The sequence below is a fragment of the Lolium rigidum genome, chromosome 6 (assembly GCF_022539505.1).
Source record: "Lolium rigidum isolate FL_2022 chromosome 6, APGP_CSIRO_Lrig_0.1, whole genome shotgun sequence".
NCBI lineage: Eukaryota > Viridiplantae > Streptophyta > Magnoliopsida > Poales > Poaceae > Lolium > Lolium rigidum.
Window position 1 is genome coordinate 127,058,767 of NC_061513.1, and position 25,897 is coordinate 127,084,663.

The 25,897-nt window shown below is 44.3% G+C and overlaps 2 protein-coding genes across 3 annotated transcripts; one reads left to right on the top strand and one right to left on the bottom strand.

Moving 5' to 3' along the window:
• Positions 1–3,004, bottom strand: LOC124659086 (probable auxin efflux carrier component 5c). Of its 2 annotated transcripts, XM_047197037.1 has the most exons (5): positions 2,436–3,004; positions 2,256–2,354; positions 1,891–2,134; positions 197–273; positions 1–70 (listed from the first exon to the last, which is right to left on the bottom strand). In XM_047197037.1, the coding sequence occupies exons 1-5, from the start codon at positions 3,002–3,004 to the stop codon at positions 1–3; spliced, it is 1,059 nt and encodes a 352-aa protein (XP_047052993.1). The 2 variants fall into 2 exon arrangements, with proteins under 2 accessions (XP_047052993.1, XP_047052992.1); XM_047197036.1 differs by having other exon boundaries at positions 2,256–3,004.
• A 17,912-nt stretch (positions 3,005–20,916) lies between these two features.
• On the top strand, positions 20,917–23,333 carry LOC124667682 (proteasome subunit beta type-1-like). Its single transcript, XM_047204941.1, has 6 exons — positions 20,917–21,225; positions 21,730–21,811; positions 22,195–22,324; positions 22,411–22,553; positions 22,893–22,979; positions 23,066–23,333. The coding sequence occupies exons 1-6, from the start codon at positions 21,083–21,085 to the stop codon at positions 23,138–23,140; spliced, it is 660 nt and encodes a 219-aa protein (XP_047060897.1). The 5' UTR covers positions 20,917–21,082; the 3' UTR covers positions 23,141–23,333.
• Positions 23,334–25,897: the final 2,564 nt, after the last annotated feature.

Sequence of the window (25,897 nt, forward strand, 5' to 3'; positions counted from 1 at the left end):
TCACATCATCTCAAGAACTGCATAATATGCCACGAGCACCGGCAACGAAATCAGCGTTCCAAATATAACTCTGCATACATGAAAGTCCATCATTTCACGAGTTAGTCATTCCGTCAACTGTTGAACACATATAACTCCTGGATGGAACACATGATAATTATATGGTGACACGAGAGAGGTGAGATGAGATGCTTACGCTGTGCTGACTACATCGGCGTGGAGCCCATACTCCTTTGCCCAGACGAAGGAGGCGATTGCTTGCGGTAGGGCTGCCTGCATGTAGAGAACATACTATTAGAACATAGTCTTCTCCTGTGAATTGTCGTCTGGCAAATTTGATTGGTTTTTCTCTCTGTCTTTTCTAGAACAGTATTGGCACGAGTAACTTATCATGAATTTATAGCAAAAAAAAGCGTGGCAGTTCCTTCAAAGAAATGGTGGCAAAATTAGATTACGTCCTCATTCTCAATGTACCCTCTCTTGACATGTGTCCGTAGTGCATGCATGCTAGATGTTTAGAAACGACTATTACAATGCCTTGTACTCCAACATGTATGATTTATTAAATTAGAGAAATAAACTAATAAATAGGGCCAAGATAATAAGAACATGGTGCAAGCAAGAACTTAAGCATTACCGAACATGAGGAGCTCCTATTTGACGCATTATGTATTAGTTGCGGTGCCCCTAGAAGGGGTAATATACAGGGACATTTGGTGCGGAACACTAACATGGACATTTTTTTATATAAATCTCAAAATTTATTTGTACAATTTACAAAAAATTATATTAATAATAGCTAAACTTATATGTTACATTTATGATTGGACATATACATCGCTGGAGTAAAAATTGAAATGAAAGAAGAAAGTACAAATTTATGTATTTTATGGTGAAAACGGAAATATTGATACATTTCAATAGAATTTCATGTATTTTCTGGAAAATAAAAAGGGGAGAGAAAAAAGGTAAGAAAATATGTCTTTACGAAGAAAAAGGACAGACAATAAAAATGATAACTATAGAAGAAAAAAATAAAAATAAAAAGATAACTAAAGAAGCAGAAAATGAAAACAAAAATGAAAAAATCAGAAAAAGTAAAACAAAATTCCTTGTTGGATCAGTCCACTGCTTGGCATTAGGTGGCATCGGTTCCATAACGAAGCAATACGGCGCAAATAGTAATTCGGTTTTACTATGTAGATTTTCTTAAGTCTAAGTCACTTACAAAAAAGTACTTGAGTTGCATTTTTCTGTTAAAAAAGTGCAATTGCACTTTTCTGCCAGAAATGTGCAACTGGACTGAGTTGCACTTTTCTTTTAACTGCAGTTGCACTTTTCTGAGTTGACTGAGACAGTCTAAGTCAACTCAGACATAGACACACCCATAGTAATTGCCCCCCAAAGACGGACAAACTTTTGTTGTAGGAAAACTGGGGAAAATACGAGCTAATAATTAACTTATTGACTACCTCTTCGTCCCATAACTATGTCAGCAGAGGAATACTTTTAGTTGACATTGCAGGAGGATGCATTATACTGTTGGACGGGGAGAGTAGTTAGGTTTAGGTCTAAGCCAGGTGCTAAATCGATCCAACCAAGATTGTAGTGTGTTGATAGTGCGCAATATAAACGAAGTCCTCTTTATACCCGAAAAAGAAGAAGAAACATACATGACGAAGCTCAGATACTACCCAGTTCGTTTACTCTCTTTTTTACGCTGTTTGTTAGGTCACTCGTTGGAAGTTAGCGGATTAGCCTGTAAATTCGAAAAACATTCGCACTTACGCGCACTCCGCGTAAGAAAAAGCATGCAGCTGCAGTCCTAGATGAGCCATAGCAGGATGCAGGAACACTTGTGCTGACGAGACGGCGCATATCGACCTCTACCTGTATGATGGCGAAGTGTAGCACGTCGCCGCGTAGGCCGAGCGCGGCGGCTCCGGCGAGCGCCGCGAGCGGGCCGGCGACGAACCGCAGGGCCATCCCCAGCGCCGCCAGGCCGGCGCCGCACGCGACGATACTCTCCTGCTGACCCATGAACAGTCCCATGCTGAACATAGACATCCCGGTGCCGGTCCTGGACATGACCTGCAGCGATCCCGTCACGATGGCCGGCATGCCGATGCGCCACCTGCGCGCAACCAAACACTCATCGACTTTTCAAACTGATCGGTACGCGTTAGCACGTCTACGAATGGTACGGCGGTTGGACAGGTACCGAGGTACGAGGCGGCGGGTTTTTTTGTACGTACCTGTAGGCGACGCACGCCCACGCGACACCCAGGACACTGGCGTACACGTTGGGGTTCCTCGCCAGCTTCAGCCCTACGGTCCTCGCCATCGGCCACAGCCTGATCCTCCTGCTGCCACCGGTGGGCGGCGCCGCTTCCACGTCCATCTCGGCGCCGCCATCCTTCTCCAACGACATCGGCTCCACACGGCGCGTTCTTTCGTCGTCGCTGGTGGTGGATCCGCCGTCGTCGCCGTTGGCAGAACTGAAAGAGGGGACGCCTCCGACCACCCAGGCCCTGCGAAGCTCGAAGGCAAGCAGCAGGAGCGGGAACCAGACGATGGACTGCACGACCGCGATCTGCACGATGAGGTCCTGCGCCCACTTCCCATACATGGCGTTCAGCAACGGCACACCCACGACGAGCGTGTTGTTGAGCGACGCGAGGGAGAACCCTGTGATGGACCACGAGCAGGAGCGGGCCTTGGCCTTTGCGCAGCGCGCCCAGGCGACCGCGGCGAGCACGGCCAGGAGCTTGGCGACGGCGTCGGCGGCGATGACGCGGTAGTTCATGGCGAAGGGGTCGGTTCGGACGATGAAGTCGAACGTGAAGAAGGGCATGGAGAAGCACACCACCAGCGTGTTGATGGCGCCGCACTGCTCCGCCGTGAAGAACCGCCACCACCGCACCGAGCCGTACCCGAGGCCCAGCGCGAAGTAGAGCGGCGCCATCGCCTCCACCACCTTGTACAGATCGCCCAACGCTATCATCTTCACTTGATGGAGTACCTACTGTGCGAAGCTCTGGAATGGGTTTTTTGGTGTGCAGTGTGCTGCTATTGCTGAGGTTTTATATACTCCCAAAGACAGGAGTATAGAGCTAGAGAAGATGGAATTGGAAAGGACAAGCACAGGAGATCGATCGGTGGAATACTTGAATGGGAGGCGCATTGCCATGTCTGCTTGCCTCCATAGTCCAAACAGAGGCAGGCTTGGTCTATTCATGCGCTACGGAGATCATTGGTTTTTCTCAATCCTGCAATCAAAATGCAAAGTTTTTACCATTAAGCACCAACAGCTAGGGAAATATCCTGCAAGTAGCAATATATGATATCAAATTAGCATATTATAGAATTGCATTTCAAGAGATATATTGATATTAATTTACTCCTAAATGCTGCTACATTTTCCGATAAAGTTTGTCAATTTTAATAATAATAAGTTAAAACAACAATTTATTCACGGACGGAGGGTGTACTTTCTATCAATCTTTGCACTTGGAGGCCTAATATATTGTCTGAAAGAATGGAGAAAATTGCACAAAGCACCAAGCAGGTTTAATGGCACTGTTGAACAAAACCCAAAAATCAAACCCATATCGCAGTTTACTCAAGTTTTCTGTCTAATAAGTTGCAGCTAGCCCAAATAGAGAATTTAGAGACTTAAAAGTGCATATGACATGTGGCCTATACTTTTTATACTTTATACCATAATTGACTTCAATATGGATGTATCTAGAACTAAAATGTGTCTAGATACATTCATATTAGAGTCAATTAATATGAACCGGAGGGAGTAACAAATTTCAAAAACCGGGCATCAAGCAAGCATTTTATGGAGTTGTTGTCAAGATGATAATTATTGGTAGGTGTATCTGAATCTATTTTTATTATCTTGTTTACTTAGCTTAATTTTATTTTACTACTATACATTAATGCAAAAATCTTACAATTTGTTTAACCTTGCTACTAGTTATGCATATTGTCTTAATAAAGAAACAAACTTTTTTTTATTGTATCATCATTGTATGTTCTAAGATAGAACCTATCTAAGGGAATACGAAAAACTGGAACAAAAAGCAGGAATATTTCTCTTGGCGAAAATAAAGTTGAGCTATCTTCAAAATGAAATAGAGGAAATTTTAATTAAAAAACATGGATATGTATTTTCTATTTTCTCAATTTCAGCTTCGATATTTTAGGGCATGGCCAAGCGATAAGGGCATGGACTAGAAGTCACTTATCCTAGTTCCAATCTTGGTGCCGCCTGATCGATAAAATAGTTAGTTTGTAATGTATTCTAGGATTGTTTTTCATGACAAATCTAGTAACACAACCTTTAGCTACGAAATCTAAACAGGTTTTTGTTACCTTGTTATCAAAGAACAAAAGTTAAAAAAGCATAGTGCAATCATGGTGGTATGATAAAGACATAGAACACCACTCCCTGTGTTTCAAAACATAGTGCATATTATTTTGTCATAACTCCAACTTTGTGGGGTTTGACCAAATTTGTGGAAAAACTATAAACATCTAGAGTACAAAAAAATATGTATGTGAAAATTTATTGCATGATGAATCTAATTCTACTGATTTTGTATCACAAACGCTGATATTCTTTTGATAAACGTGGTCAATATTGACATGTAGGAAGTATTTATTATATGGTTGGTACCACTAATTTTTCTCCTCATGCATGATTTAGGCGTCGATTTCCCCCTCCGGGAGGGAATTTCCCCGGCGGATCTCAGCCTGCCGGAGAGTTCTTTTCTCTCTGGTGTTCTCCGCCCCGCAGAGGCGGTTGTGGCTCTTCGCGATGTACCCCTTATACTTGTGGGTCATCAAGACTATTTTCTGGCGCCGTTGCCGGGGTGACAGAAACCTGAGCCCCTGTTGGTATATCGATGCAGGAGGGATAGCAGGATCTCAGAGTTTAAGGCTGTGGTTAGATTTATCTTAATTACTTTCTTGTAGTTGCGGATGCTTGCAAGGGGTATAATCACAAGTATGTATTAGTCCTAGGAAGGGCGGTACATTAGCATAGGTTCACCCACACAACACTTATCAAAACAATGAAGATTAATTAGCCGTATGTAGCGAAAGCACTAGACTAAAATCCCGTGTGTCCTCGAGAACGTTTGGTCATTATAAGTAAACAAACCGGCTTGTCCTTTGTGCTAAAAAGGATTGGGCCACTCGCTGCAATTATTTCTCTCGCACTTTATTTACTCGTACTTTATTCATCTGTTACATCAAAACCCCCTGAATACTTGTCTGTGAGCATTTACAGTGAATCCTTCATCGAAACTGCTTGTCAACACCTTCTGCTCCTCGTTGGGATCGATATTCTTACTTATCGAAGATACTACGATACACCCCCTATACTTGTGGGTCATCAAGACTATTTTCTAGAAAATATTGCTTGATGGCGTGTAACACACACGTTCGTTGGGAACCCCAAGAGGAAGGTATGATGCGCACAGCAGCAAGTTTTCCCTCAGAAAGAAACCAAGGTTTATCGAACCAGGAGGAGCCAAGAAGCACGTTGAAGGTTGATGGCGGCGGGATGTAGTGCGGCGCAACACCAGGGATTCCGGCGCCAACGTGGAACCTGCACAACACAACCAAAGTACTTTGCCCCAACGAAACAGTGAGGTTGTCAATCTCACCGGCTTGCTGTAACAAAGGATTAGATGTATAGTGTGGATGATGATTGTTTGCAGAAAACAGTAGAACAAGTATTGCAGTAGATTGTATTTAATCTAAAAGAATGGACCGGGGTCCACAGTTCACTAGAGGTGTCTCTCCCATAAGATAAATAGCATGTTGGGTGAACAAATTACAGTCGGGCAATTGACAAATAGAGAGGGCATGACAATGCACATACATGATATGATAAGTATAGTGAGATTTAATTGGGCATTACGACAAAGTACATAGACCTCTATCCAACATGCATCTATGCCTAAAAAGTCCACCTTCAGGTTATCATCCGAACCCCTTCCAGTATTAAGTTGCAAACAACAGACAATTGCATTAAGTATGGTTCGTAATGTAATCAATAACTACATCCTCGGACATAGCATCAATGTTTTATCCCTAGTGGCAACAACACATCCACAACCTTAGAACTTTTTGTCACTGTCCCAGATTTAATGGAGGCATGAACCCACTATCGAGCATAAATACTCCCTCTTGGAGTTAAGAGCAAAAATTTGGCCAGAGCCTCTACTAATAACAGAGAGCATGCAAGATCATAAACAACACATAGGTAATAGATTGATAATGAACATAACATAATATTCTCTATCCATCGGATCCCGACAAACACAACATATAACATTACAGATAGATGATCTTGATCATGTTAGGCAGCTCACAAGATCCGACAATGAAGCACATAAGGAGAAGACAACCATCTAGCTACTGCTATGGACCCATAGTCCAGGGGTGAACTACTCACTCATCACTCCGGAGGCGACCATGGTGGTGAAGAGTCCTCCAGGAGATGATTCCCCTCTCCGGCGAGGGTGCCGGAGGCGATCTCCTGAATCCCCCGAGATGGGATTGGCGGCGGCGTCTCAGTAAGGTTTTCCGTATCGTGGCTCTCGGTACTGGGGGTTTCGCGACGGAGGCTTTAAGTAGGCGGAAGGGCAGGTCAAGGGGCCACACGAGGGTCCCACACGCCAGGGCCGCGCGACCAAGGCCCAGGCCGCGCCGCCCTGTTGTGGCGGCGCCTCGTGGCCCCACTTCGTCTCTCCTTCGGACTTCTGGAAGCTTCGTGCAAAAATAGGACCCTGGGCGTTGATTTCGTCCAATTCCGAGAATATTTCCTTTGTAGGATTTCTGAAACCAAAAACAGCAGAAAACATCAACTGGCTCTTCGGCATCTCGTTAATAGGTTAGTGCCGGAAAATGCATAAATATGACATATAGTATACATAAAACATGTTGATATCATCAATAATGTGGCATGGAACATAAGAAATTATCGATACGTCGGAGACGTATCAGCATCCCCAAGCTTAGTTCCTGCTCGTCCCGAGCAGGTAAACGATAACAAAGATAATTTGAGTGACATGCCATCATAACCTTGATCATACTATTGTAAGCATATGTAATGAATGCAGCGATCAAAACAATGGTAATGACATGAGTAAACAAATGAATCATAAAGCAAAGACTTTTCATGAATAGCACTTTCAAGACAAGCATCAATAAGTCTTGCATAAGAGTTAACTCATAAAGCAATAAATCAAAATAAAGGTATTGAAGCAACACAAAGGAAGATTAAGTTTCAGCGGTTGCTTTCAACTTATAACATGTATATCTCATGGATATTGTCAATGTAAAGTAATATAACAAGTGCAATATGCAAGTATGTAGGAATCAATGCACAGTTCACACAAGTGTTTGCTTCTTGAGGTGGAGAGAAATAGGTGAACTGACTCAACATAAAAGTAAAAGAAAGGCCCTTCGCAGAGGGAAGCATTGATTGCTATATTTGTGCTAGAGCTTTGGTTTTGAAGACAAGAAACAATTTTGTCAACGGTAGTAATAAAGCATATGTGTTATGTAAATTATATCTTACAAGTTGCAAGCCTCATGCATAGTGTACTAATAGTGCCCGCACCTTGTCCTAATTAACTTGGATTACCAGGATTATCATCGCAATACACATGTTTTAACCAAGTATCACAAAGGGGTACCTCTATGCCGCCTGTACAAAGGTCTAAGGAGAAAGCTCGCATTTGGATTTCTCGCTTTTGATTATTCTCAACTTAGACATCCATACCGGGACAACATAGACAACAGATAATGGACTCCTCTTTAATGCATAAGCATGTAGCAACAATTAATGTTCTCATATGAGATTGAGGATATATGTCCAAAACTGAAACTTCCACCATGGATCATGGCTTTAGTTAGCAGGCCCAATGTTATTCTCTAACATTATGCATGCTCTAACCATTAAATGAGTGGTAAATCTCCCTTACTTCAGACAAGACGGACATCCATAGCAACTCACATGATATTCAACAAAGAGTTGATGGCGTCCCCAGAAACATGGTTATCGCACAACAAACAACTTAATAAGAGATAAAGTGCATAAGTACATATTCAATACCACAATAGTTTTTAAGCTATTTGTCCCATGAGCTATATATTGCAAAGGTAAAGAATGAAAATTTTAAAGGTAGCACTCAAGCAATTTACTTTGGAATGGCGGAGAAATACCATGTAGTAGGTAGGTATGGTGGACACAAATGGCATAGTGATTGGCTCAAGGATTTTGGATGCATGAGAAGTATTCCCTCTCGATACAAGGTTTAGGCTAGCAAGGTTATTTGAAACAAACACAAGGATGAACCGGTGCAGCAAAACTCACATAAAAGACATATTGTAAACATTATAAGACTCTACACCGTCTTCCTTGTTGTTCAAAACTCAATACTAGAAATTATCTAGACTTTAGAGAGACCAATTATGCAAACCAAATTTTAGCAAGCTCTATGTATTTCTTCATTAATAGGTGCAAAGTATATGATGCAAGAGCTTAAACATAAGCACAACAATTGCCAAGTATCAAATTATTCAAGACATTTTAGAATTACTACATGTAGCATTTCCCGATTCCAACCATATAACAATTTAACGAAGAAGATTCAACCTTCACCATGAATACTATGAGTAAAGCCTAAGGAAATATTTGTCCATATGCAACAGCGGAGCGTGTCTCTCTCCCACACAATGAATGCTAGGATCCATTTTATTCAAACAAAAACAAAAAACAAAAACAAACCGACGCTCCAAGCAAAGCACATAAGATGTGATGGAATAAAAATATAGTTTCAGGGGAGGAACCTGATAATGTTGTCGATGAAGAAGGGGATGCCTTGGGCATCCCCAAGCTTAGACGCTTGAGTCTTCTTAAAATATGCAGGGGTGAACCACCGGGGCATCCCCAAGCTTAGAGCTTTCACTCTCCTTGATCATATTGTATCATTTCCCTCTCTTGATCCTTGAAAACTTCCTCCACACCAAACTCAAAACAACTCATTAGAGGGTTAGCGCACAATAAAAATTTACATGTTCAGAGGTGACATAATCATTATTAACACTTCTGGACATTGCACAAAGCTACTGGACATTAATGGAACAAAGAAATTCATCCAACATAGCAAAAGAGGCAATGCGAAATAAAAGGCAGAATCTGTCAAAACAGAACAGTTCGTAAAGACGAATTTTAAAGTGGCATCAGACTTAATCAGATGAAAATGCCCAAATTGAATGAAAGTTGCGTACATATCTGAGGATCACTCACGTAAATTGGCATAATTTTCTGAGTTACCTACAGAGAATTAGGCCCAGATTCGTGACAGCAAAGAAATCTGTTTCTGCGCAGTCATCCAAATCTAGTATGAACCTTACTATCAAAGACTTTACTTGGCACAACAATGCACAAAACTAAGATAAGGAGAGGTCGCTACAGTAGTAACAACTTCCAAGACTCAAATATAAAATAAAAGTACTGTAGTAAAAACATGGGTTGTCTCCCATAAGCGCTTTTCTTTAACGCCTTTCAGCTAGGCGCAGAAAGTGTATATCAAGTGTTATCAAAAGATGCAGCATCAACATTACCTTGGGCTTTACCCTTACCTTTTTTATTCTTTTTCTTACTCTTTGATTTAGGGAATATATGTCTACCCCCGGGTGTAGAGGTGAATTTTAGGGTGCCTTCTCCCATATCTATGACTGCTCCCAATAGTTTCAGCAGGGATCTTCCGAGTGTGATTTGTCCCGTTCCTGCACATTCAATAACAAGATAATCAATGGATATTGTTCTCCCAAGAACGGTTGTATGCACACCCGCAGCTATTCCTTTAGGAATTATAACAGAGTTATCAATAAGAGTTATTCCTTCTCCCCCTTCAACGAATCCCCAAAGTTTCAAAGATTCATGAATACTCTTAGGCATTAAGCAAAATTCAGACATAATATCACAATTGGCATGAAGAGTTTGGTCACCGATAACAATTTTAATAGTAGGATCCCATAATGAAGGTTCAGAGTTCACTAAAACTTGATCAAGACGGTTACGAACATATCTATAATTTTCATTCAAGCGAGATGCACTTGTCTCAAGAGTGTTTAATCTATTATAAATGCTAATAAGGGCTGAATCAAAGTTATTAGCTGAATCATGTGATGCAACCAACTTCTTTATGGCATTAAAAGCGTGATCCCCATTGCAATGAAGGAAATCTCCTCCCACTACAGCATCCAAGGCATATCTATAGCGAATCATAAGACCAAAATAAAAATTACTAAGGAGCAAACTTAGAGTCATTTGAGGTTCAGCTTTACGATAAGAATCAAAAATTCTAGACCAAGCATCTTTAAAACTCTCCTCATCCCCTTGTTTAAAAGTGAAGACCAATTCCTCAGGTGAAGAAGTAACATGTGCAGAACTAGACATGGTAACAAAAGTAAAATGCAAGTAAATTTTTTTTTGTGTTTTTGATATAGAGAGCAAGACAGTAAATAAAGTAAAGCTAGCAACTAAATTTTTTTTTTGTGTTTTTGATATAATGCATCAAACAAAGTAAATAAAATAAAGCAAGACAAAAACAAAGTAAAGAGATTGGATTGTGGAGACTCCACTTGCATCGTGTCTTGATCTCCCCGGCAACGGCGCCAGAAAATATTGCTTGATGACGTGTAACACACACGTTCGTTGGGAACCCCAAGAGGAAGGTATGATGCGCACAGCAGCAAGTTTTCCCTCAGAAAGAAACCAAGGTTTATCGAACCAGGAGGAGCCAAGAAGCACGTTGAAGGTTGATGGCGGCGGGATGTAGTGCGGCGCAACACCAGGGATTCCGGCGCCAACGTGGAACCTGCACAACACAACCAAAGTACTTTGCCCCAACGAAACAGTGAGGTTGTCAATCTCACCGGCTTGCTGTAACAAAGGATTAGATGTATAGTGTGGATGATGATTGTTTGCAGAAAACAGTAGAACAAGTATTGCAGTAGATTGTATTTAATGTAAAAGAATGGACCGGGGTCCACAGTTCACTAGAGGTGTCTCTCCCATAAGATAAATAGCATGTTGGGTGAACAAATTACAGTCGGGCAATTGACAAATAGAGAGGGCATGACAATGCACATACATGATATGATAAGTATAGTGAGATTTAATTGGGCATTACGAAAAAGTACATAGACCGCTATCCAGCATGCATCTATGCCTAAAAAGTCCACCTTCAGGTTATCATCCGAACCCCTTCCAAGTATTAAGTTGCAAACAACGGACAATTGCATTAAGTATGGTGCGTAATGTAATCAATAACTACATCCTCGGACATAGCATCAATGTTTTATCCCTAGTGGCAACAGCACATCCACAACCTTAGAACTTTCGTCACTGTCCCAGATTTAATGGAGGCATGAACCCACTATCGAGCATAAATACTCCCTCTTGGAGTTAAGAGCAAAAACTTGGCCAGAGCCTCTACTAATAACGGAGAGCATGCAAGATCATAAATAGCACATAGGTAATAGATTGATAATCAACATAACATAATATTCTCTATCCATCGGATCCCGACAAACACAACATATAGCATTACAGATAGATGATCTTGATCATGTTAGGCAGCTCACAAGATCCGACAATGAAGCACATAAGGAGAAGACAACCATCTAGCTACTGCTATGGACCCATAGTCCAGGGGTGAACTACTCACTCATCACTCCGGAGGCGACCATGGCGGTGAAGAGTCCTCCGGGAGATGATTCCCCTCTCCGGCAGGGTGCCGGAGGCGATCTCCTGAATCCCCCGAGATGGGATTGGCGGCGACGGCGTCTCAGTAAGGTTTTCCGTATCGTGGCTCTCGGTACTGGGGGTTTCGCGACGGAGGCTTTAAGTAGGCGGAAGGGCAGGTCAGGGAGCCACACGAGGGCCCCACACGCCAGGGCCGCGCGGCCAAGGCCCAGGCCGCGCCGCCCTGTTGTGGAGTATTTATTATATGGTTGGTACCACTAATTTTTCTCCTCATGCATGATTTAGTTCTTGATAGATGATTGTTGTCAATTCTCTCATGAAGTTTCCAATTGTGAATTTGTATATATGCAACTAATTTGTGTACGGTATGGTCTATCTCACGGTTAACAGTTTTTTGGATTGGCCTACATGGAGTACCATTATATCTCTTCCTCCCATTCTGTATATCTCACCGCCAGCATTGATCCATAGTTTTCTTGTTATTGCCACCGCCATCCCCTCCTTCTGCGATCCAATCAAGCCTTCTACTCTAGTCAACAACTTGCAACATTAACAATGATATTTTTTACCGGAACTGGTGCTTCGTGGCATATTTTTCGCCATTGATTGCATCTATGAATCGAATCCGTAGATGCTACATCTAAGCCATGAATCTAAGAGCATGAATCAACGGAGAAAGTGCACCAGTAGATAACGGTCCGGTAGAGTTTCTAGATTGGCACCGTAAAACCTCTAAAATGCTGTTAGTCTCCATCCTGGGCGCGATCACCATCTCCGCTGTCATCATCGGCACCGACTCGCATCACCGAAGAGGAAGTGCCAGGCGGGAAGAAGAGATCTTAATGAGAAATAATTGAGGGGTGAGCATACCAGAAATAAAACTGTTAAGAGGGTTGTCTGTTGGTATATATCTGGGAGCAGCGTACGTGGCAGCGCGTGTAAGTTGACGGCAAGATCCTTCCGGCGATATGCTTGTTCTCCTCGGTGGCCAGGCATGTAAATTGTAAGCTGACCTTTTTGTTTCTTTTTCAGTGGAGGCATCGTAAGCTAACTAAGCCTGTTTGTACATGTTCCCCTTGAAAGGCTTTATACCAGTGATGCGCGCTTTTCCTACTTGAGCCATCGACTAATGCCTGCAGGTCCGGCGGGCCGAGCCATTGTTTTTGCATCCCTGAGGGACCTGCCCATGCATGCATGCACAAAACCACCGGAGCTTTTCTACCGCTGCCTCTAAGCATCGCTTTCGGAGTGCTAGTTTTAGCTATGTATCATCGGACGGACGATCATGGAGTTAGAGGAGAAAGGAGCAGCTGATAAACTAAGCCATGTATGAAGCACTAGCTCGTAGTGGTGAGCGGTGACTCCTCCTAGACTCCTCGTCCTGCCACGGATGCAGCACCACACCATCGTGGATGCTCGCGACGTCGGAGGCAAAGGTAATTAAATTTCGAAACTAAAGTAGTAAGCGGAAGCACTTGCTTTTATTCCAAAGGCTAAAAGAAAGCATGCACTTGATGTCATGGTTGGGGAAGCTATTGATTAGCCGAGGAGGAGCTAACAAAGGTAGGATCTGTCACTGACTCTACGAGCTTATCATATTTCCTTCCCCCAACTCAAACTCATGAAGAGGAGAAATCGTTTCGTACCTCTTCATATGCTTAATTACAAAGGGGTATGAAGCAATCTAAGTCTTTGATATTTTTAAGTTTAGGGAGAGGGGGTTGTATTGGATCAAACGCTTTCATATATCTAAACACGTTTTAGTGTGTAGATACATGCGACAAACCTACAATACTTATTGTTGGATTATTAGGCAATTTTCGTGTGAGTTTATTTACCGAAAGCAAGATTACAGATGCACAAGCATACTTAACCACACACATCAGACTAAGCACATGCATCAGATCTGAACATGGAACAAGTAGCAGTGCAAGGTAGGAGAGAAAAAGCACGTACATCGCGACCGGGAAGGTCGCACCAGCAGCAGCACCACCACCACCATGGGAGTTGTTGATGTCGCCCATGGTGTGGTCGAAATCGTCGATGAAGCAGTCGAACCGGCGAAGATGAACACGAACAGCAGCGAGCAGTCGCGCCGAGACGCTCCCCAAAAACCTTATCGCCCGTCTCCCGGTGCAGGATCTCAACGGACGGGGTTTCGGAGGCCTGCTCTCCCGGACGGCTGTGCACGCAGTCGCCGGGGATGGGGAAAACTAGAGAGTAGCACAGCAAAAGGAACTTCGCGAGAGAGAGATCTAAGGGCACTGTTCTCCAGATCTGACCGGTCTCCTTGTATATCCTGGGAGGAGAGGGACACGCGGCGAACATGCACATGCAAGTCGACACGTACCCAACTCAGTTGGTGCACCAAGCAAAAATTTAGGCTTCCTTGAGTGTGTCTCGAACTCGAACTCGAACTCGAGTCACGAAACGCAGTGCGTGCGTGATGTGACGTGCCGTGCCGAGCCGAGGCGGGGCGGGCGGAGGAGGAGGAGTGCGCGAGGGCTCCTTCTATTCTCACTCACTTGGAAGGACTAGAACAGCAGCCCTTATATACCACTCCAACTCTCTCCTAACTAGCAATGTGAGACTAAACTTTGTCCCCCAAGGCTGTCCCAAGCTGCCAATGTGATGGGCCTTGAGATTTCAGGAATTGTAGACTATATGGGCTGCCTTACTGGGCTGCAGCCCATCTACATTCAACAATCCCCCACCAGATCTCATATGCACATCAGATGACACATTAGTTCCATTCACTGTTTAATATACCTGCACTTCAGTGGAGACTGTTAAGTTGAACTTCCACCAAGACAAGGAGTTACGCTTGACTACAACTGAACAATGGACTATGCCTTGAATTGTCAGTCTTTGTGCAGCAAGTTTCACTCAATGTCGGCACGGTACTAGGCTACCTTAGCCTTCCCCTCGGGTGGAGCTTATAAGTCATACTCCTCGGCCCTTCATGAGCTTACTAGAGATTCACCCAAATCTCTCACACTATGACCAGTAGTGTCACTCATATAGGTGTGTTCTTCAAAGATCGCCCTGTAGGACAGCGTCTTCGCTCATCTAGAGCCGCTCAGAACACATTAAGACATTGTCAACCTGCCTTACAGTAGCTATGAGAGAATTGCATCTGCAGCGGAGTGGGAGTATTAAATTTTCTCTCAACTCAGTTGCTCCGGTTTGTTTTCCCAGGTCCTAGTTCACGGAATTACCTATCACATAGGTTGGGTTACCTCCTCGGTAACTCAAGTGGGTCTCAAACCCATCTCCCTCGATGCAAGGTCTATCATGCTTCTTGATAGTCCTTTTGTGAAAGGATCTGCCAGATTTTTAGCACTTTGGACATAATCCAATGCTATCACTCCGGAGTTCTTCAGTTTTCTGCCAGACTTCAGTCTCCTCTTGATATGTTTGGAACTTTTCATATTATCCTTAGAACTTTTCACTTTGATAATCACAGTTTATCACAGTTCATGAGGATGGCAAGTATTGGTTTTTCAACCATAGGCAAGTCCATCAAGATCCCACGAAGCCATTCCGCTTCGACAGTAGCTATATCTAATGCTGTGAGTTCTGCTTCCATAGTTGACCTCGTTAAGATGGTCTGCTTGCAAGACTTCCAGGAAACAGCGCCACCACCAAGAGTGAAAACATATCCACTTGTGGCCTTCATCTTAGCATCTGAAATCCAATTGGAATCACTATACCCTTCAAGTCCTCTTGGATACCCGGTATAATGAATTCCATAACTCATGATTCCCTTTAGATAGCGCATCACTCTCTCAAGAGCATGCCAATGATCATTTCCCGGGTTGGCCACAAACCGGCTAAGTTTGCATACAGCAAACGAGATATCAGGCCTCGTAGCGCAAGATAAATACATGAGTGAACCAATGATTTGAGAGTATCTTAATTGATCTCTAGTTGCCTTTTCATTCTTTCGAAGCAAGACACTAGAATCATAAGGTGTGAGAGAAGATTTGCAATCAGCATAGCCAAATCTGTTCAACACCTTCTCAACATAATGAGATTGCATAAGTGTAATCCCATTATTCTCATCTCTCAGTAACTTGATGTTCAATATAACATCAGCTTCTCCAAGATCTTTCATCTCGAAACACTGAGATAAGAAGGTTTTGACCTCCTCAATCACTTTGAGACTTGTCCCAAGAATTAGTATGTCATCCACATACAAGCATAGGACAACTCCCTCACCCCCACCATGGCAGTAGTACACACATTTGTCAGCTTCATTGACAACAAAGCCCACAGATGTCAAAATTCTTTGAAACTTCTCATGCCATTGTTTGGGTGCTTGTTTGAGACCATACAAAGATTTCTTTAATTTACACACCTTTCTTTCTTGACCTTGTAGTACGAAACCATCAGGCTATTCCATGTAAATTTCCTCGTCTAACTCTCCATTTAGGAAAGCCGTCTTAACGTCCATTTGATGAACGAGAAGACCGTGTGAGGCAGCCAATGACAGTAGTACTCGAATGGTGGTCAATCTCGCCACAGGTGAGTAGGTATCAAAGAAATCTTCGCCTTCCTTTTGGGTATAGCCTTTGGCTACAAGCCGAGCTTTGTACTTCTCAATAGTACCATCAGCTCGAAGCTTCTTCTTAAATACCCATTTGCATCCTACAGGTTTGCACCCATAAGGACGCTCAGTTAACTCCCACGTTCCATTAGCCAAGATGGAATCCATCTCGGTTTGAACTGCTTCCTTCCAGTAGTCTGCATCAGGAGATGCAAGAGCTTTTAAAATGGTAGTGGGAGTATCATCCACAAGATACACAATGAAATCATTACCAAAAGACTTTGCAGTCCTTTGTCTCTTACTCCTTGTGGGAGCTTCATTGTCATCTTCATCAGAATCTGAACTCTCATCATCAGAATCCTCATCAGACTCCATAGGAGTTTCATGTATTGGATCAGATTCCCAACTAGACATTCCATGCATATCTCTCGTAGGAAATATATCCTCAAAGAATGTAGCATCTCTTGATTCAAAGATGGTGCCAACATTCATGTCGTCCACTCCAGATTTCACCACAAGAAATCTATAAGCAATGATATGGGCAGCATAGCTAAGAAAGACACAGTCCACGGTTTTTGGTCCAAGCTTTCACTTCTTGGTGATTGGCAAATTCACTTTAGCCAAACAACCCCAAGTTCGTAGGTAGGAGAGTGTTGGTCTTTTCTTTTCCCATTCCTCATAAGGGGTAATCTCTTTATTCTTGGTTGGAACACGGTTTAGGACATGACACGAAGTCAATATAGCCTCCCCCCACCATTCCTTGGATAAACCCGAAACATCTAACATGGCGTTAACCAAATCTGTTAGAGTACGGTTTTTCCTTTCCGCAATCCCATTGGATTGTGGGGAATTGGGAGGCGTCCTCTCATGGATTATACCATGTTCCGCACGTAATAAATTGAACTCATTAGAAAAGTACTCTCCACCACGATCGGACCGAACCCTTTTTATCTTTCTTTCAAGTTGATTCTCAACTTCAACCTTATAGATTTTAAAGAAATCAAGAGCCTCATCTTTAGTTTTCAGTAGATACACATAACAGTACCTAGTGGAATCATCAATCAAAGTCATGAAATATTTCTTTCCACCTCTTGTCAACTCACCATTCATCTCACATAGATCTGAATGTACGAGCTCTAGTGGTGCCAAGTTTCTTTCCTTCGCAAGCTTGTGAGGCTTGCGAGGCTGCTTTGCTTGCACACAAGCATGGCACTTAGAGCCTTTGACAAAGGTGAATTTCGGAATTAAACTCATATCAGCAAGCCGCGTCATACAACCGAAATTAACATGACAAAGTCGTGAATGCCAAACATTAGTTTCATTAACACTAGTGCTTACATGGTTCACAACATTATCACAAAAGTCTTCTAGAGAGAAGCGAAACATTCCCTCACATTCATAGCCCTTTCCAACAAAAGTTCCATACTTAGACAGTACAACTTTATTGGACTCAAACACCAACTTAAACCCATCTTTCATAAGACGGGAGCCACTAACGAGATTCTTCTTGATAGAAGGGACATGCAGCACGTTCTTCAGTTGCATGATCTTTCCCGAAGTAAACTTCAGATCTACCGTGCCAACACCACGAACAAGTAGCATGTAACCCATTCCCCATCATTACTGAGGAACCTCGGGTCTGGTAAGAGTTAAACATGGAGATGTCAGCACACACATGAACATTAGCACCTGTATCAACCCACCATTCCGTGGGCTGAAACACCGAAAGAACAGTAGGTAATATATTACCATACACTGTAGTTCCTTCCTCTGTGTTGCCAATGACCATGCTGACAAAGTTTGAATTCTGTCCAGCCTGACATTTCTTTCCTTTGCGTTGTGGACAGCGATTAGCCCAATGGCCTATCTCGCCACACACCCAGCAAGGATCTTTCTTCTCCGTTTTCCCCTTCTTCTTGAAGTTGGTAGTCTGGGAGACTCCCTTGTTCTTTCCCTTGGACTTGTGGGCATTTTTCTGCACCATATTGGCAGCAGAACGTCCTTCGGTTCCTCCAGTGTGTTTGTCTTTTGCCCTCGCCTTCTCCTCAACATCTAGAGAGCCCATGATATTCTCAACAGTCATGCCTCTGATGTTTCAGAGAAGTGGCAAAGTTCCTCCATGAGGGGGAAGCTTAGCGACAATGCATCCCGCGACAAACTTGTCCGGTAGCACACACTTGAGGAGCTCAAGTTCCTTTGCCATGATCTGTATCTCATGACCCTGTTCTACTACAGATCGGTTCTCAACCATTATGTAGTCATTGAACTGCTCCATAGCATACAGTTCACCTCCGGCATCTGCAGCACCAAACTTAGCGTCCAGTGCATCCCACAGTTCCTTCCCATTTTGGATGTGCAGATAAGCATCAACCAACTTGTCTCCAAGCACACTTAGGACGGCACCCACAAAGATTACGGTGGCAACCCCGAACGCTTTATCCTCTTCAGGAGTAAGCGGACCTCTGGGAGTACCATCCGCAACTCGGTGCACGCCCATAGAAGTGAGCCACAAGAGGGTTTTATTCTGCCATCTCTTGAAATGAGAACCCGTAAACGGGCTCGGTTTGAGCGCAGCAGCAAAACCAGACGGTGAAAATTGTCTAAGCATATAAGGTTTTTGGATTGTTGGATTATTAGACAATATCTGTGTGAGTTTAATTACCAAAAGCAAGATTACAGATGCACAAGCATACTTAACCACACACATCAGACTAAGCACATGCATCAGATCTGAACATGGAACAAGTAGCAGTGCAAGGTAGGAGAGGAAAAGCACGTACATCGCGACCGGGAAGGTCGCACCAGCAGCAGCACCACCACCATGGGAGTTGTTGATGTCGCCCATGGTGTGGTCGAAATCGTCGATGAAGCAGTCGAACCGGCGAAGATGAACACGAACAGCAGCGAGCAGTCGCGCTGAGACGCTCCCCAAAAACCTTATCGCCCGTCTCCCGGTGCAGGATCTCAACGGACGGAGTTTCGAAGGCCTGCTCTCCCGGACGGCTATGCACGCAGTCGCCGGGATGGGGAAAACTAGAGAGTAGCACAGCAAAAGGAACTTCGCGAGAGTGAGATCTAAGAGCACTGTTCTCCAGATCTGATCGGTCTCCTTGTATATCTTGGGAGGAGAGCCGCCCCACGCGTAGGAAGTCAGGGACACGCGGCGAACATGCACATGCAAGTCGACACGTACCCAACTCAGTTGGTGCACCAAGCAAAAATTTAGGCTTCCTTGAGTGTGTCTCGAACTCGAACTCGAGTCACGAAACGCGACGTGCGTGCGTGTCGTGTCGTGCCGAGGCGGGGCGGGCGGAGGAGGAGGAGTGCGCGAGGGCTCCTTCTATTCTCACTCACTTGGAAGGACTAGAACAGCATCCCTTATATACCACTCCAACTCTCTCTCAACTAGCAATGTGAGACTAAACTTTGTCCCCCAAGACTGTCCCAAGCTGCATGGTAATAGACAAAGTTGAGTTGTTCCATCCGAGTCAATTAAAAGAAACCGGAGGGAGTAGTAGACAATAAAATTATTTCATTCAACGACATTTTATCGCACTCTCCTACGAAATTGGTATTTTCCTTGAAATCCTAGGAATTTAGAAGTTTTTTATATTCCGTTGTTAAATATTTTTTCTTCACCGAAGTCTTAGGTGTCACTTTGTGTGGTTTCTAAGGTAAGATCGACAGTCTTATTTTATTCAAATTTGACTGAACTTCTTATCCGAGATTCCCATGTTTCACCATCCCTTACCTTTTTTTTTTGCAACAATCCAACTTTATTGAATAAGTAAACAAAATATATCGGATTGAACCAATCGACACAAGACGAGCAGTAAAGATCTGTGGCGAGAGTTACATCATCTCATGTAGGTTCTTCGATGTTGTTCAGAGCTTCACCTTCTGCATCTCGATATCCTAGCATAACTCTAGTCAAGAATTGATTTATGCGAAGGCCACCCCTGCCACTATGACAGGAAATATACCGCTTGGAAACATATTAGTTAAGTCGTTGCTTTGATGAAGTACCAATGAGGAAGAAGACCGGGAGCACAAAAAATCAATAGTAGAGAACACATGGTCATACCATAGTTGGCATCATCATCGCTGCCACCACTGCCAAAACAAGTTGAAGCACCAACCACAAATCACGGAATCGAGAGCCTTGATGGCCACAACCGCACTACGACAGGAAACTGTGTACGTACATCGGTGAGAGGTCGGCCACCAGGACAGAAAGACATGGCTTGTTAGAAACTAAATTGCAATTTGATGTTGATCAATGGCACCCCTCTCCTTTCAATGCCGGAAGAGACAAGGGGGGCCGGGGGAAAAGAAACAGATATATGAAAAAAATCGAAGATCTGCAATGGCTAAGCTCCCAGCTAGCCCATTCAAGATATTTATCCGGTTAGGCCAATCAAAACATGGCAAAGAACATAATGTCAGCCCGTTCCAGGCTAGAGTCCCCCGGAGTAGGCCCATCCCAGCCCACTACGCCTTCCACTAGGCCCGGTGAGCTGAGCCGGGCCCTCCTCCTTCTCCTTCTTCTTGCACCGCAAGAAGAGCAGAGCTCCCGCCGGCGAGTGCTACTTTACCCTCCTCGCCGCGATCCTTACCGTGCCGTGTCCGTATCGAGAGCGAGAAGAATTCACGGAGGATCAGCGCAGAGAGGACCCGAAGAGGAGAGAGACCGAGTCCCCGAGGTGACCCCGGTTCCTCCCTGAGCGGCCATGGCGAGGTTCGATCCGTACGAGAACAACGGCGGCACGTGCGTGGCCGTCGCGGGTGCCGACTACTGCGTCGTCGCCGCCGACACCCGCCTCTCCGTCGGATACAGCATCCTCTCCCGCCGCCACTCCAAGATCGCTCACCTGTACGTGATCCCGCCTCTCCCTTCCTCCTTTTGCTATCTCTTCCCTTCACATGAAGTGCAGTAGTCGACGGTAGGGTTTGGGGCCGTGGGGTAAACCAGGATGTTCGGCGATGCAGTCCTTGCGTATGGACGGGCTCGTCAGTTTCAGTTTCCTGGTAAACACTGTGGCACCTCTGTTAGACAGTTCGTCTGACAGTTAGGAGCAACTGCAAATCCATATTCTCTTGCTGAAAGTAGGCGAGCGCTTCGAGAATTTGTTGTAGTTACGATTGATAATCCATTCATTCTACCTACTTCAAATCGTATGCCATGTAAACGGGCTTTGTCAATTTGATGGCAAATTAGTCCAAATTTCAGAAGAAACTGTTGCTGTACACAGAATATACTTCTGCTGAAACCAACTCAGTATGCTGCTAAACATGGAGTGTAATCCTGATCTGAAAGCTTTGCCACATTGGTGAATGAATGTACTCACATTGTTCTCGCTGCTTACCTTAAAATTAGGGCGGACAATTGTGTGTTGGCCTCGTCTGGATTTCAAGGCGATATCAAAGCTTTGCAGAAGACCCTGTCTGCAAAGGAATTGGTAAGTCTGACAGCTGGCTGAGATCTTAAACCATCTATCTATAAGATGTGTTCACAGCTACCCACTCTTAATGTTACTGGCTTCAATGCACATTCGCAATAATCACAAATTATCTGGAGACCAGGATCCAAGTGTCCAACGTTCCGCTTTTATATTAACTTGAACTATCACCATGATGTTTAAAGATTGTATGTGCTTGCATGGTCCTTTGTTCACTTCCGATCATTACGACAATGACAATGTAGCTGCTAGATTGCCTCCTTATTTGAACAGATACCAGTATCTGTTCATATGAGACTGCAGACCATATATGGGTAACAGTTATGTAATCCTGAATCATAATAGCACAAGTTTATCATGTCCCATGTTTGTGTATTTTGTAGTTGTATGAACACAACCATAACAAGAAGATGAGCTGCCCTGCAATGGCACAATTACTGTCAAACACTCTGTACTATAAGAGATTCTTCCCATACTATGCTTTCAATGTGTTGGGTGGACTGGACAGCGAAGGTATGGTTCAGGTTATTTTCTGTTTTACATTGAATTGAATCGCTCAGTGGTGATCATGAGTCTGAGAATTTCTTTTCCTTCCACAGGTAAAGGATGTGTCTTCACGTACGATGCTGTTGGGTCGTATGAGAGGACCGGCTATAGTGCTCAGGGAACAGGTGCAACGCTGATGATGCCTGTTCTAGACAAGCAGCTGAAATCTCCTAGTCCTCTAATACTGCCGGCTCGGGTGAGTTTGTAAGACTCAACTTCTAATAATGGCTGGCAGACTAGGCTTATTTCAAGCCACAATTAAAACCATGCTACTGCTAACTAAGGTCACTAGAAATTTGTGGAAGTTGCCCAATGACACAGAAAAAATGCCTCAAATCCAAATTCATTATTTCTCCTACGACATTAGATGGTGACAACATGGCCAAATTTCTTAAGATTGAGATAAGGTGTGGTATCATCTGCAATCATCAATACATAGGACAATAATATTTATTACAGCAAAAAAAGTCTGGTGCGAGTTTCCATGTAAATAGTTTTGACATTTCACAACTCTAACGCCATGCTAATTATGCAGGATGCAGTGACGCCCTTGTCTGAATCAGATGCAGTTGATCTGGTGAAGGACGTTTTCGCATCAGCCACAGAACGAGATATATACACTGTATGATGTTTACTTGCCCTTAGATGCTAATGATTGCTACTTTCTAAATTCTGACTCAAATACCATTGTTCTATGAAACTTTGCAGGGAGATAGTTTGGAAATCATAGTCATCAACAGCTCCGGCACCCGCAGGGACTGGATTGAGCTAAGGAAGGACTAGTGTGATGGTAATATGGTATACTTGTGAAATAACATTACCATTACTCCATTTATCAGGAAGCATCACTTGTTGCCACAGACCTCCACAACAAGATTTTATTTCGCTTGTCAGATTTAATTTATTTTCTGTTTGTTCACTGTTGTAAGATTGGCTATGCAGACAGTGTCTTCTGTCATAATATTCTGCTACACTACTTGCTACGCTCAGTTTGGAATTACATACCGAATCTCTTATAAGTTGAACTCAGATGAATCGTGGAACTTGATATGCCAGCAGAAAATGATCATTGGACAGCAGAACTGAACTTTCTCTAATGAAAAGATGGAGAAAGAACAGACTACACATAAAACATTGAGTAGAACAATACTACTAACCTCTAAATATTAAACCAATCAGGAGTTGGTCGTGCAATGCACTGTCACCAGCTAATAGGACATGAGGCGAGTCCTTCCTACTCAATGTCAATAACCCTGCTGCAACCAGATTTGATCCATCTCTTTCCCCTTCTCAATCTCGATGGAAATTGATCAAGAAACAAGTGTATGCAGAAGTCATCCATTTGCCAAACTTGCTCAGCGTGAAATGAATCTGCACTGATGATCAAGCCAGAAGAACACCTCTAGTGACTGCGTTGAAGATTTCCGCGTACCCAATCATGCCAATCAATATGGGTTCCTCGGTGTCGCCGCCTTCTGTGACCCAAAGGTGTGTGGCCCTGTGCGCCAACATCTGAGCCATCACAGCAGCCAGAGAGCTCGTAGACTTGCAGGTCAGCACTATGTTCTTCCGGTGGCTTGGCACCATCTGGTTTGCAAGGCTCGCCGAGAACCCAATTTTCCTGCTACTGAATCTCATAGACCTTGGAGAAGGTACAATGTCATTCTCCACCTCCCCCCTCCTTGTACGGATACCGGTGCCACTTGCAGATGCTGGCGCTGCTCCATTCTCGTCGATGCCGGTGGCGAAGTGCAGTGCTGACAGCCTTGACATTGCATCTGCAGCAGCCGAATAATCACGCTTCCACAGCTTGTGAGCGGATATCTCACCTAGAATTACGTGTGCTCCATCTTTGTTGGTCTGCACAACAGCGACGACGCGTGGGTCGGAGGGTATCTTCCAGATAGCCTCGATAGTCGGCGAGGAGGCTTCGACATGGCAGTAGCTACGGCTGATGGCTCCAAGAGAGGAGATTGACAGCAACGGGATCGGCGCAAGGGCACCAAGGCAGTTGATGAGGAAGCGAATGATGTCTTCTCGTGTCAGGCAGCAGTACTTGTCATAGGCAAACGTCGACGATGACGGCGACCTTCTGATTGTCTGGGGTGTAGCTGCGCGGGGTGTTCCGGTGATCTTCAGCGGAGCTTTGTAGAACGGTGCAAAGGGCTGCTTGCTGACGGCGCATCCATCTGTGATGTACTTGCGGACAAGCACGCGCTTTGCCCCCTGCTTCATCAGCTCCACTACCTCGATCAACCTTGAATGGAAATGATTTGGCGTTAGCTTTCCAAAATTCAGAACTACAGTATATAATGGATAGTTACATGAATGAAACCAGCTAGATTGAGTAGAGCAAATGATAGTATTTTTCCCTACGGCCTTACGCATCATACTACATTAGGCAAAAACTTGGGGCCAAGAAACCAGTTGATTCCAAGGTTATGAAAACTAACACAGCCTCATTATGAAAAACTGATTCAAGCCACGTTAGCTGATTGGTATCCGGGCCAAACCATTTGAGCATAACAGACAGTAGCATTCACATTTTCAACGATTCTAATTAACGTAAAGAATGAGCACGAACATGCCAAACAGGGGAGTTTATACTGCTGAAAAAAAAGAGATAAGAACATTGCCGTGCCCTGACCTGGCGTCGGGCTCGACCTCGCGGACGACGGCCTGCTCCCGCGGCACCACGTCGCCGGCGGGCGTCTTCATCGCCGAGGCATCGGTGCCGCCTCCCGCGCGGTGGGAGGCGAGGAATGCGACGACGTCGAGCGAGCTGAGCAACCCAACGACGGTGGCCGCGGCCGGCGCCAGCGGCGAGGCGCCCTCGCGCCAGACGGCGACGGCGGCATCGGGCGACGACGGGATGGCCGCGGCCGCCGCGGAGAGCGGCGCCGACGCCGGGACGCCCGCGAGCGCCGGCTTGCCGGCCGTGAGGTCGAAGGCGGCCGCGCGGAGGAACACAATGTGGGCCATCCGCCCGATGGTGCCACGCGCGCGCGGGATGTTGACCTCTCGTTCTGGTCGACATTCCGTCCCGTGCCGTTTTGTCTCTCGAGCCGGACGGAATCTAAAATCGGGCGGGGTGCAGATTTGCAGGAGAAGGATGACACGCGTCCTCGTCTGAGATGAACGTAAACTTCTCCAGCGTGCCACCATGGTGCCCGCGCGTCCGACGTCGTCGACATCATGGATTTTTTTTTTAGCGTGGCCCCTCGCTCCCGATGCCTAAAATGGATTTTTTTCAGTAATTTGCAGCGGAATTTATTAATACCACCAATCATAATATCACTTGCAAGAATTTCTAGTATTCCTCGATCTCTTTTAATCGACTCGTATAATTTTACCCTATGTTGAATCTTTTGTTTATGAGATGAGTCGTGAGATATGAATTTTCGGGGGGGGAGAGACTTGTATAGGATCTTCTCCTTAGGTGAGATTGTAAAATCAGATCATAAAATGCATATTTATGAAATGTGAAAAAATCAAACAAAATTATACAACATACTTATGGATTGTATGTACAACTAAAAA

Coding starts and splice junctions, on each gene's coding strand:
- LOC124659086 (XM_047197036.1), bottom strand. CDS start 3,004: ATGATAGCGTTGGGCGATCTGTACAAGGTGGTGGAGGCGATGGCGCCG. Junction 2,135..2,255: donor TGGGCGTGCGTCGCCTACAG/GTACGTACAAAA, acceptor GGTTGCGCGCAG/GTGGCGCATCGGCATGCCGG. Junction 71..196: donor GCCGATGTAGTCAGCACAGC/GTAAGCATCTCA, acceptor TCATGTATGCAG/AGTTATATTTGGAACGCTGA.
- LOC124667682 (XM_047204941.1), top strand. CDS start 21,083: ATGGCGAGGTTCGATCCGTACGAGAACAACGGCGGCACGTGCGTGGCC. Junction 22,325..22,410: donor GGGTGGACTGGACAGCGAAG/GTATGGTTCAGG, acceptor TTCCTTCCACAG/GTAAAGGATGTGTCTTCACG. Junction 22,980..23,065: donor CAGAACGAGATATATACACT/GTATGATGTTTA, acceptor GAAACTTTGCAG/GGAGATAGTTTGGAAATCAT.